At 43.4% G+C, this 12,284-nt stretch overlaps 1 protein-coding gene across 1 annotated transcript; it reads left to right on the top strand.

Annotated features, from left to right (window-relative positions):
- Positions 1–11,629: 11,629 nt before the first annotated feature.
- Positions 11,630–12,060, top strand: LOC132654840 (nucleoside diphosphate kinase B-like). Its single transcript, XM_060386125.1, has one exon. It carries the CDS (start codon positions 11,668–11,670, stop codon positions 12,058–12,060), a length of 393 nt encoding a protein of 130 aa, XP_060242108.1. The 5' UTR covers positions 11,630–11,667.
- The last annotated feature ends 224 nt before the right edge of the window (positions 12,061–12,284 follow it).

Here is a 12,284-nt window from a genome sequence, read left to right as displayed (position 1 = left end):
TTGAATGAGCATGCAGCACATCTTCTTGTCTCTTTAATTCACTACCATGGTGGTTCTACCAATAAGCATGTCTCATGTGACTTTTTCCTGGTGTGTCTGTGTTGATACAGAGGAATATGCTTCCTAATCTAGAGACTTATATTTCCTCTATTACACAATCAGCCCAAGGAGTTTTTATGGTACCATGTTGTTCTTTCAAAAATCAGACCTAGCTCTCTTTCCAAAATATAGCAAATATATGAGAATACGATGAAAAAGACTAGGCTAAAAACTTGTAGAAATAACTTAGGTCAGGCATAAATAATGATGCCTCAACCAGAAATTGTGCAAAAATTCTAAAACTGGATATGATGTCACTTGTGCAAATTATTAATAACTTGGTTATACATCTGATAATTTTTCTTTGTAGACCAAGAGGCTATGAAAGATAAATGAGGTCACATAATAGCCAGAGGATTGTGAATGAGAAGTCGAAACTTGGATTTCTTGTGAAACCTGCTACTTCTCAGACCTACTGATGTGCTATTCTGGAGCAGCCATTTTTCACTAAGATCTCAAAGAGGGACTGGAATGCTTTTCAACCCTGTCTCAAGGAGTCATCGTGACAACCCAGACAAAGTACAGCATTACACACCAGTGAGATGCTATTATTGCTGTTTCTGGAGGAGTTTGTGTCTCCAAGTGGGAATCATGGCTGTCAGATCCATGATTGCAGCTGTAAATTCTGTGGGCTGTTGGAAAGGCACACTGTTTGGGGTTGATCATATTCTCTAATTGGGTGTCACCTTTCATGAGCCAAGCAGCTGCCAAATCTGATTGCCTCTGATTTAGTTTCTTGGAACCGATCAGCATATTGTTTTGTTAGCAGTCATGTGAGGATCAAGAAGCCTTCGGAGTGATGGCATTTGCCGTCCAGCAGCTGTCTGGGGGCGGGGGGCTGTCTCCGTAGCTCGGATGGGACTTCTGCACCTTCCTCTTTGGATGCATCAGGTGGTGACAAACTTGAAAAGGGGGTTTGGTGACTCTCTACTGTCTCAGTGCCCAGTAAGCAATTTTTGCATTTCAATTAAGAAAATATAACCTCAGTTCTTCCTAGACCAATCTGCCTCTGTTTATAAATTAATTACGATGCACAGAGCCAACAACAAGGTTGAAGACAACGCTTGCATCACCTTAAGAGCTGGAATCTATCCAGTACCTTCTGTTCCCTCATCTATATTTCTGAACACATATGTACCCATCCACCACCCACCCATTTACATACCTTTTCATCTTTCCATCCCATCCATCCATTCATCCATCCACCCACCCACCCATCTGTCCACTTATCCATCTATCCTCCTGTCTAGCAATCTGCACACCATCTATCTGTCCATCCATTCTTTCATACACAACTAACTACTCGGTGACTATTTGTGATGCGAAAGACAGTGGGCCCTAAATTTTGAAGTCAGAGACTTTAAGGTTTAGTGTGAGACAAATTATATACAATTGATGGTTAGTTAAGAACTGATTCAACTGAGGCATTCACATTCTTCAGGGCTTGCCTAACAAGCCTTCTGCCTGAACTCTCTATCCTGGAGGAGTCTATTTCTAGGATCCTGAGTAAGAACTATGGGTCTCTTCTTCCCAGCTTCTTCCATGGTTCCCTATCCAGGATGGTTCTGTCATTTCTCTCAATAGGGAGGACTGAAGGGAGGCAACATTGTTCTTATTTTTAAGAGATTCCTCCACAAATCTCACAGGGTCTTCTCCAAAATTTTGAGACTCTCTAGAATCTAGACCTTTTCAAGTTCTGTTCCCCCAAACATTTTCCATTGGGTATTCATGGAGGTTCACCTTGAAAAAAAAAAAAAGTGGTGGCCAGACACACGGAATCTGAGAGAGTAGAACTGAATAAAGCCTAGATGTAGCTGATGCAAGAGCATCACCTAAGAAACATGCCGGAGGATGAAGGACTTGTGATGGAGTTCCCTATAGACTCATGTGCTCGAGCATTTGATGCTTTCCGGAAGGAGGTGGGGCCTCACTGAAGGAACTGGATCATGGGAGGTGGGCTTTGAGGTCTTGTAGTCTGTTCCAAATTCCTGTTAGCTCTCTGTTCCCTGAGTGAAGAAACCATGAAACCAGCCACCTCACACTCCTGAGGCCACAGCTTCTCCACCACAATTGACTGTATCCTCAGAATATGAACGAAAACAAACCATTCCCCCTTAAACTGTTTTTGTCAAGAATAAGAAAAGTTGTTCCATGCTATGAAGGGTTTGTTGGGGGCTGAAGTATTCACTGATATAGGGACAGGCCAGTGTCCACTTGGGATGATGCTTTCAACACTGGGATTGAATATTTATGTGGCTCAATGCCCAGCCAACATAAACAATGAAACACGCAGGCAAACACCATGGGGGTCTGGAAATAAAGCCACAGGGAGCGGCTGCTCCAGTGATCCAGGCAGGCTGCTGCCACCACAGGAGTGCTGGCCCCATGGCCAGACCTCACATTTCACAAGATATCTGTGTTTTTAATTCAATTTTAGAAAATACTGTGCCCAGGAAGCCAAATATATCTGCGAGCTGTATGTGGCCCATAGGCTGTGGTTGGTTGGCTATTTTCTGTTCTCAGCCACTGTGCATGCCTGAGAGAGAGCCTGAGGCAAAAACAGTGAGAAGGGTCACATGCGGTTCTGCCCTTGATGGGCCACTGGGAGGCAGGGTAAACTGGGAGGCTGGGGGTGCTCCGTGTAGTCCGAAGAAGAGTCTGAGAACAGACAGTGTAAAATATGCTTCTAAATGTGTGTTGGCCACTTGCCTGTCTGTAGACCGGGGGAAATCTGCAGGTTTTAAGAGCAAAAAAAAAAAAAAAAAAAAAAAAAATCTTATTTGCAAATGTACTTATTCCTTAAATTCCTTCTTAAAACATTACTGTATGTTATTTAATCTTTGTGAAATCCTTCAGGGATTCCCAACTGTACATATGATAACAGTTGGCGGTTAAACCCCTCCATATTAAGACCACACGTTGAATTCAGTCATTTAGGTGGGAATTCCTATGTTTGGTATGGACACAAATAATCATACAAATGCTTATCAGATGGTGTGGGTGTGTATGAGCATGTGTGTATACATGTGTGTAAGACACTGTATCAGGTGCTGCTGGGAATATAAAAATGAATAAGATATTGACTTATCATATTCAATGACTGCCTACTAAGTGCCTTGGATGGTTTGTATTGATTATCAACGTGATAGAATCTAGAATCCAGGCAATAAGCACACCTGTGAGGGATTATTTAGATTAGGGTAGCCTCCTAGCATGCCTATGAAGGGATCTTGATTATGTTAATTGAGATGGGAAAAATCCACCCCAAAGTGTAGCGGTACTTTTTCCAGGCCTAGGGTCTTGGGCTACTAGACTGCACAAAAAGGAGCAATTTAACTGAGAATGAACATCCATCATTTTCTCTGCTGGCTAAGTATGGATTCAATGTGGCCAGCTGGCCTCGTGGTTCTGCTGCTCTGTTTCCCTGTCATGATAGATTATCGCTTCTTGAAACTGTGAGCCAAATCAAACCCTTCCTCTCTTAAGTTGCTTTGTCAGGTGTTTTACCGTGGCAGCGGGAAAGGCGACTGGGGTAGTGCGTGGTGCTACTCATCACATGTGTTGTTCTGGCCCTTTGCACAAGCTCAGGTGTCACAGGAGCCAAGTCTCAGCCTGGTGTGCTCTCTCCTTGACACTTACCTGGCACCATGTAGAGGGGACCTGGGTGCCTCTGCTCTCTGGTGGAGAGTGTGATGGAGGCAATAGACAGTGGACCCTGTGGGGATACATGAGTCTAATAAGTGGAAGGAGGTGTGAAGGGAAACAAAAAGTTACAAGCAAAGGCTCTACACTGGGGAAGCCAGAGTAGGAACAAGGGGAAGCAGTGCTGGGTAGCTAGACAGTTCTGAGGCTGCGGGGCCAGCTCCCCACAGGGATGGTCTGACTGGAAGATGCTGAGACCTTATGGGACCTTGTAGGGATAAAGAGAAGAACATTAAAAGGTTCCACCTCCATCCAGATACTAGAACATTTACCATCTCTTCCAACAAATGAAGACTACTACTCTTCTCTCCATGCTCCAGCCACAGGGTTCTTCACTTGGTCTCTGTGAGGACTTCCTCGCATTAGATAAGTAAGAATCCAAAAGCCTCATGCTACTTAGTGTTGGCCAGGTCATTCTTCCGTACAATATTGATAAGAGTCAATTGGGAAAGACAGTTTGAGTGCAGTTTGGCAATACGTGTGCATGCAGGCCCCTCTGCAAAGTTTCCTACATTCGTTTAGCTCAGAAACAAACCTATTAACCCACACGTAGAAAAGGCTGTGGAAGTTTTAGAAGCAAGAAACTAGAAGGGTCTTCATCAGAAGATGGCCATATAAGTAAAGGATCATAATGCAGGTTGGGAAACACTGGAGCTCTTTTAAAAAACATTCTTGAAATAAACCCAAAGGCTAGTCATGCCCTAGTCCCTGCCTCTCTTTCAGCCTTGCTTTCTACTACTCTTCTCTCCATGCTCCAGCCACAGGGTTCTTCACTGTTCCTCACAGAGACCAAGGCACCTCGATCTCATGCCCCTGGATCTTGCCATTTTCTTGTTCCTGGAGGGTCCTTTATCCAGATATCCATACGGCTCACCCCTCACCTCATTTTCTCTCTGCTGCAGTACTAGCATGATGGGCAGCTTCAAAAACGGTCCTCACTGGTCTGCTCCTGGTTTGCACAACATGTGATTCCCCTCCCCTTGGGGTGGCTGAACTATTGCTAAAATAAGTGTGAAAAAAAATGAGAAGCCAAGTTTGAGACTTGGTTATAAAACTCTGTGGCCCATCTCCTTCTTTCTCCCTCTGGCTCTTAGAGCTAGCTCTCTGATGAATCAGGATACTATATTATAACCTTACTTTGTTGAAAGGCTCATTCACTAACAGACTAAGAAAAGCCTGTAACCAAGAGCCAGTGAGGAAAAGATGCTCTCCAGAAGAAATCTCTGACTACTGACTCTTGAAAGCAAGTGCCTCTGCAGCCAGGCCTTCAGGCTGTAAACCTGGCTGAATCCTTGGTGGTCTCCTGAGACCTTGTCCCAGAGGACACAGTTAAGCCACTTCTGGGTTCCTGCCCTACAGAAACTGTGAGGTAACAAAACACTGCTTTTAAAAACCAGGTAAGGGAATTTTGTTACACAGCAATAGATCACTGCCACAAAATCCCTGGGAAGCCTTCTGTCACTACACAATCTAAAACAGCATCCTTCTATGGTTTTCCTTTAAACACAGTTTGTTTTCTTTCACAGCATGGATCTTTTGGATGCCATTTGATATATATCTGTTAGTTTGTATGTTTCTTTCTCTCTGCTGAAATATGAAGTCTCGGGAGGGAAAAGGCTTTCTTTTCTCTAACATTGTGTTCCCTAGTGTTTAAAATGGTGCCTGACATTGTGTTCAAAAAGGTTTTGTGAAGGAATAATGCAACCATCTTTTTTAAGGGGGAAGAGGGTATCAGTCACACATATCCTAGCATAGGGAAGGCTTACAAATCTCTCTCTGTGTGTAGAGTTACAAGGCATTCTGTTTGTAGCACTGTATAGCACGTTCCCTCCTCACACCTAAAAGTTTTGTGTATATTTTGGAAAACACCTGAAAGAGTGCTCGTCAAAAGTGCTAATATTGATATTCTTTGAAAGAGGAGATGACGGGGCCATTGTTATCTTAAACATTTTCATAATTAGTTAATGTTTTACAGAAATCACTTTTCAGACTCATAAAAATGCACTGAGGCTATGTTACAGCATTAGCCAGGCTGGCCAGCCCCTTGCTCTGCAGCGATCTTACCACTTACGGGTAGTTCTCTGGGGAGGCTGCCTGCTGCTGCTCTGTGCCCAGCAGCCTTGTTCTTTATTCCAGTGGCCAGAACCCACCTCCCTGAGCTGTATCCAGCCAGATTCCAGTCTATGAGAGGCACACAGGAAGCATTTGTCTCTCTCCCACATGACAGACTGTCAGAAACCTAGCATGTTTGCTGTGAACATTTCTTGGCAATAATTGCAGAAGAGGAGATAGGAGGCTGAAATGAAACAAAGAGACAGCGGGGCAAAAATAGTTGCTTCTGCAGTTCAGCCTTGAGGGGATCAGGTCCACTGCAGAAATGGCAGAGGGAGCTGAGGGCGCTCCAACTCCCTTTACATGGGGGAGGCCATACAGCTAGGATTTGGGGAAGGCCTGGCGAGAGCCGAGAACACACGTGTGGTGCTGTCCTTGTGTGTTCTGAGTGCTTTGGGGGCAGGAAGGGATCAGTGATGGTCCAGCCAAAGCTTCTAGCTTCCCTGTAGATTCACCATAGCCAGAGTGGGAAGGGAGAAGGCAGTTTCATGGCTCTTCCCCAGCTGCTTGTTTCATTGCTGAGACAAAAATATCTGAGAACAAAAGGGAATTTAAAGAAGGAAGGGCTTATTTCGGCTCACAGTTTGAGGGATTACACTATGTTACACTACGAAGAGGAAGGAAATGGTGGCAGGAAGATGAAGCTGGCACTCCTTGCCTCCCTGCCTCTTGGTGAAACAGGAAGCAGAAAGTAGACAAGGAGCTTATGTTCTTGCTGTGAAGCTTCAAGGCCTGCCTCCTGTGACCCTGCTTTTTAAATGCTTTTTAAATGTTTCACAACCTTCTAAACCAGTACCACCAGCTGGGGACCGAGTCTCCAAACATGAGTCTCTGGCGGACGCTTCACACTTACAGCACCTATACAGTTTAGCTTGAGCCTTTTCATTGTCTCCCTGGGTGTAACCCCTCCCCCACATCCATCCATGTCCCATGGGCATCGTTGACTGAGGTAGAAGGTGAACCTCTAAGCGCAGGGTCCTTCAACATCTCATCCTCTGTAGTGTGGCAGCACAGGTCCAGTGGTGTGGATAGCTGAACCACCACACCCTCTTTAAAGGGTTCCCAGCTAGAATCTGACTGTTCTACAGTAAAAGTGGAATGTGGTCCCCCTTTTCTCAGTCTGATGTTCCACCATAAATGGCACCTTTCGCGCTTCTCACCTTTGCTCAGTTTGAAGGCATTCTTACTGTTACGTCTTTAAGTGTCATTTTAACTATGAGATGTTTCAAACACACCGCTGTGGTTTGATGTTAGGAACTTAATTCCCAATGTGATAGCACTGAGACGCAAGACTCTTGAGTCGTGACAGAAGTTGGTACCCTAACATTGGACATCCCAACCTTGAGAGCCATGAAGAGCAAACTTCTCTTCATTATAATTACACAGTTTCTGTATTCATTATCACAGCACCGTGTGGCTCGAGTCACAGTATTCTGAGTATTAAAAGACCCATACACCTACCTCTTGAATTTAATGACATGCTATTTTTGCTATACTCATTTCACCTTTTTTTTGGGGGGGGTATAAAATGTTTACAAAACTATAAGGCCTCTTTTATTTCTAATTGTTTGCTTGTCATAGGTCTTCCCAGGAGATACATACTATTCTTTAGTCAGTGTAACTATCTCCCACTGTGTTTCCTAACTTGGTTGTATCTATGTCTAGTCTTAAAAAATGGAAGCACCCTAGACAGTGTACTGTGTTCCTTCTCTGTAACTCAGAATTACCCCTTCTATATTCAACATGGAAATCTAATTGAATTTTGATTACCGAAGGCTGTGAGTTTGTCCTCATTTGTCCAACTTGCTGCAGCTTCCCTATTTCTTCCCTTTCATTTGGTTCCCTCAGTTTATCAAACTGCTAAATTATCAACACTCCATGCAAAGATATCTCATTTTAATTTTCATCTTCTTAATACTACTAAGGTTGGCCATCTTTTCATGAATTCTCTTCTTTTTTCCTACTTACATTCCCCCCCCCTCTTTCGCCAGTTTCTTGTACTTTCACTGTGGTACATTGTTAGCAAGAATGATCCCATTCAATTAGTAACAATCATCAGTATAATGGTGGGTCCATTATATTGGGCTGAGACACTGGTGTGACTGGCTTTGATCAACAGACAAGAAAATATAAGGCGTAATAAGAATCCTGAAGCCAGCAAGTGCTCTTATGTGGGTATATGTTATTCCTTAATTCTTTGCACCCAGCACTTTGTTGCCTATGCTGACCTGCCTAGGTTGACCAGAGACAAGAGCCTACTGGCCTCCAACAGTCCTGCCAACAATCAAATCCCAACAAGATTGAGACAGATTCACTGACTACCAACGGAATGAGCCCTGAGAGGCTTAGAGGAAAAAGAAAGCCATTTCTTCTCAGCCCAGTGCAAGTTGCTCACCCGCCAAACCATGGACAGCTATGTTTTTAAGTTCTTAAGCAAAATAGTTTGTCACCCAGAGACAGCCCATTCACACATGCATATTCCCACCCCACTGTCTCTTGGCTGATGTCTTTTCCTAGTGTCTTACTTTGCCTTGTGTCCCTTCCCCGCCCCACCCCTCCGATTTAGGACTTTCTATTTTCTGTGGGGAACTTGAAAAATTACAACAACTAGTAACATCCAGGGTTAAAAAAAAAATCTCAGTTCTGAGTTCAGGATATCCTAGGGTAAATTTCCACTGGCTTTGGTAGGAGCCTGTATGTCACGGAATCTAGTAAATACTCCTGAAGCTCTTCTTCCAGAGAACTGTATCATCAGCATAGTTATTTCTGGGCTGTGTGGATCCCATTCCTCCTGTCTGGTTAGATTTGGTTCCCCTTGATTGCTTGCTGTCACAGGATTTGAACATGATATGGCTGCTGAACACTAACAGTTAGACTCCTCTCCACTTCCCATCCACACACATAGTTAATATCTTCTGTATTCAAAATGCAGTAAGGGCTAGCATTAAACATGACTCTCCAGGTTCAGTCACTTGATCCATTAGTCAACACCTTCATCCTTCTACACATTGACATCATTAGTTGAGAATTTCTTAGGTGCAGTAGTATGTAAAGTCCTTTATATTAATTGAAATTGTTGTAAAACGTCCCCTCCACACATACACAAACACTGCCCCAGCCTTTGAGGTATATAGATTGAAGGCAGAAGACAGTTGAGCTGTGCTCTTTAGGAGTCTATACAATTAAGCCAGTGGCTGACCCTGGATCCAGACCCAGATTGTTACCTTGCCTTTACTCAACCTGCAATCCCACTCTATGCTCTCTACCTGATCTACAAATATACCAGAGAGGAGTCTGGGTTCCCTGAACAATGGGCTCCGACAGGCAGTAGAGAGGCAATGGAAGTTTTGAAGTGGAAGAGCAATGTTTTTCACACAGTGCTTGAAATGCTTTGTTAGACTAGTGTAAGACAGATTGGCCCAAGTAGGAAAAAGACCAGGGGCAGAAATAACACTTGTGGCTTTATAGCCATCATTTAGTGCTTGATTGTGTCTACAGAAATGGAACTACTCCTCTATATGGAATTTTCACTCTGGCTAGAATAGCCTCTTGCTGACTTGGCCACGTCACTGTGGCTCTGCTCACATTATTTCCTAGGACAGGGATACATTTTACTATCTGTTTTATTTATAATAAAACATTTAAAAATAATTACAGGTAGATTTTTATTACAGAGCTGTCCCACAGCGTCCATTCCCTTAAATAGTCATCATCTGGTTTATATTCTTCTGGTTTAATTGTTTCTCACATACTTATTATTTCTCACTTGTGAGTCTTTTGGTTCTTTAAGAGCATGGACTCTGCATCTTATACCTGGGCATGCTCTGTAGGGCTAAGACCATCAGACACCCGTGATGCTCTTGGGATGTAAGAATACATAAATAATTCTTCTTTCTCTCCCTCACAGGCAAGCTCATTGACAGTAGGACACTTGAGTAATATCATTAGGAATCTGCAAAATAAAAATTGTGTTAAGGAACTGCTTAAATGGTGTAAGGAAAAGTAGAGAAGACAGCCAATTAGTATCTACAAGAGCCCATGATTTCTACATAATACAAGAAGTCATTTATTGCATTCCCTTGACTTAGGTTCTCCCCAGTGTCCTTAATTGTATCATACAAAGAGATGCAGAGAGAAACCCCATCCATAGCCAAGAGATAAAACTTCTAGACTGATTCAAAACTCCATTGATGGACTTGAGAATGAGACTATGTGTAAATACTATGCTAAACACAGCTTGCTGTAGTCTTTGTGACAAAATGTTCTGCATGCTTTGTTATCCCTCTTGTAAGAAGAAAAGGCTGAGGTCTGAAAGGGCATACAGAGGCTATATAGTTGGTGCCAGAGTACACAAGTGGTAAAAGAGTAAAGATTTCTGATCTACCCCTTTCTTACTCTAAAAACAAGGCATTATTGTTTATACAGAAGGCTAGCCTGGTGATATAAATGTGTGAGTTGGACAACTATCTTGTAAGAAGCTGGCAAGTCCTACTTAAAAATACCCATAGGCAAACTTTAAAACGACTGGCAAACAAACAAAACAAACAAAAAAACCCAAACCACAAAAAAACCAAAAACCAAAGCCTTTGTTTGTTAAAAATAACAAACAAAGGCTTTGGCTGGCTGGCCTTCACTGTTTGATCATTAATTGAGGCTCTTATATTTAATAAGGGCTCTGTTCCTGGTCAGGACCTAGAAGCATGGCTGCCCCTGGTACTGCTTCTCCATGGCTGCTATTAACTGGTAAGTCCAGCCTAGAGTCACAGCTAACCCTCTAGGAGAGAAAAACATACTGTGCAGAAGCTGTGAGAGCACAGAGAAGCCACCTAGGGACCCAATTATGTGGACCTGCTAAAGAAATAGGAGCTAGAGTACCAGCTTGCAGGCTTTTGCAGTATGAGAGAGAGGTTCAGGGTGTATGTGTTCAGAGATCTGAATCTACAGTAAACGTAAGTCTACAATTTTACCAGTGACCTGGCTCTAGAGTTTGGTAAGCGTGGCCTCAGAAGGGTGGATTGGTGAGAAAGAAGGTAGGTGTCTAGCTGTAGAATGGTCAAGGGTTGGGGATAGACAACAGAGATAGGTGTGTTGTCATGGCTGGGCTTCTCTGTCTGGGAGGCCAGAGGTCTAGCAGACTGCGTCCATTATTAGACACGGTGGGAATTTAGACTCAGCAGAAAGACACCAACAGGAAAGAGGAAAAAAGAAAGAGATAACTCTTTTTCAGTCTTTATAATTTTCTCCTACCTAGCGTTGGTGGGTTGGAAGAGACAGAGGTATAAAAACCCAATAAAGTAGCTTTAAAAACACACTAACAACCAGGCATCATTTTTTTACTTTTTTTCCATGTGTTTTTATTTGTGATTTTGTAGACAAGCAATAGTTTGGTGATCATGGTCAGTGAGGCATGTCTTACAATGTTAAGTATTGAGGCCAGGTGTAGTGGCTCACACCTTTGGGAAGCTGAGGCAGGAGAATTACTGTGGGTCCCGGGGCATGCTTGGCTACAGAATGAGATGGTGTCTCAAGCAAAAAAATCATATTTTTTTTCCCAGTTCCAAAGTCTTTATTGTTTTAGAAAAGATGATCCACTCAGTGGTATGAAGAGCTGTGTCCAGGGACCCGCCAGTAGTGCTGAGAAGGACCCCTCTATTCATACACCCAATCGTGGGCACAAGGCTTGTAGTAAATCAGTTCTTCAGGCTTAAACCATAGACGGATCTCTTTCTCAGCACTTTCCACCAAATCGCTGCCATGAATGATGTTCCTGCCAACTTGAATGCAGAAATCCCCTCGAATGGTGCCTGGCTTAGAATCAGCTGGATTGGTCTCTCCCAGCATCACTCGGCCTGTTTTCACCACATTGAGCCCCTCCCAGACCATGGAGACCCCGGCCGACCTGTCGGATTTCGGACCATAGCCAACCTCGAGCGAACCTTCATCGCCATCAAGCCGGACGGTGTGCAGCGCGGCCTGGTGGGCGAGATCATCAAGCGCTTCGAGCAGAAGGGGTTCCGCCTGGTGGCCATGAAGTTCCTGCGGTCTTCTGAAGAACACCTGAAGCAGCACTACATTGACCTGAAAGACCGTCCTTTCTTCCCGGGGCTTGTGAAGTACAAAAAAATCATATTAATTGGATTTGTGTAATATAGCCACAGATGTAACTTCTGTGAAATATGACATTGATTCTTGGCACAGTCAACTTATAGGCATTGCATGCCCAACCTATAAATGACCTTGTTTGTATAAAATAGTTATTAGCTTTAACTAAAACTTGAAAAAATGAATTAAATTTAAGGTATTTATTTATTTGCTTTTTTTACATAAAGTCTTAGGATGTCCTCTAGGGCAGATTAGAACTGTCTGTGAAG

Source organism: Meriones unguiculatus, chromosome 6, assembly GCF_030254825.1.
Source record: "Meriones unguiculatus strain TT.TT164.6M chromosome 6, Bangor_MerUng_6.1, whole genome shotgun sequence".
Taxonomy (NCBI): Eukaryota; Metazoa; Chordata; class Mammalia; order Rodentia; family Muridae; genus Meriones; species Meriones unguiculatus.
Note: the sequence above shows the minus strand (reverse complement) of the source record. Positions and strands in the feature narration are given on the sequence as shown.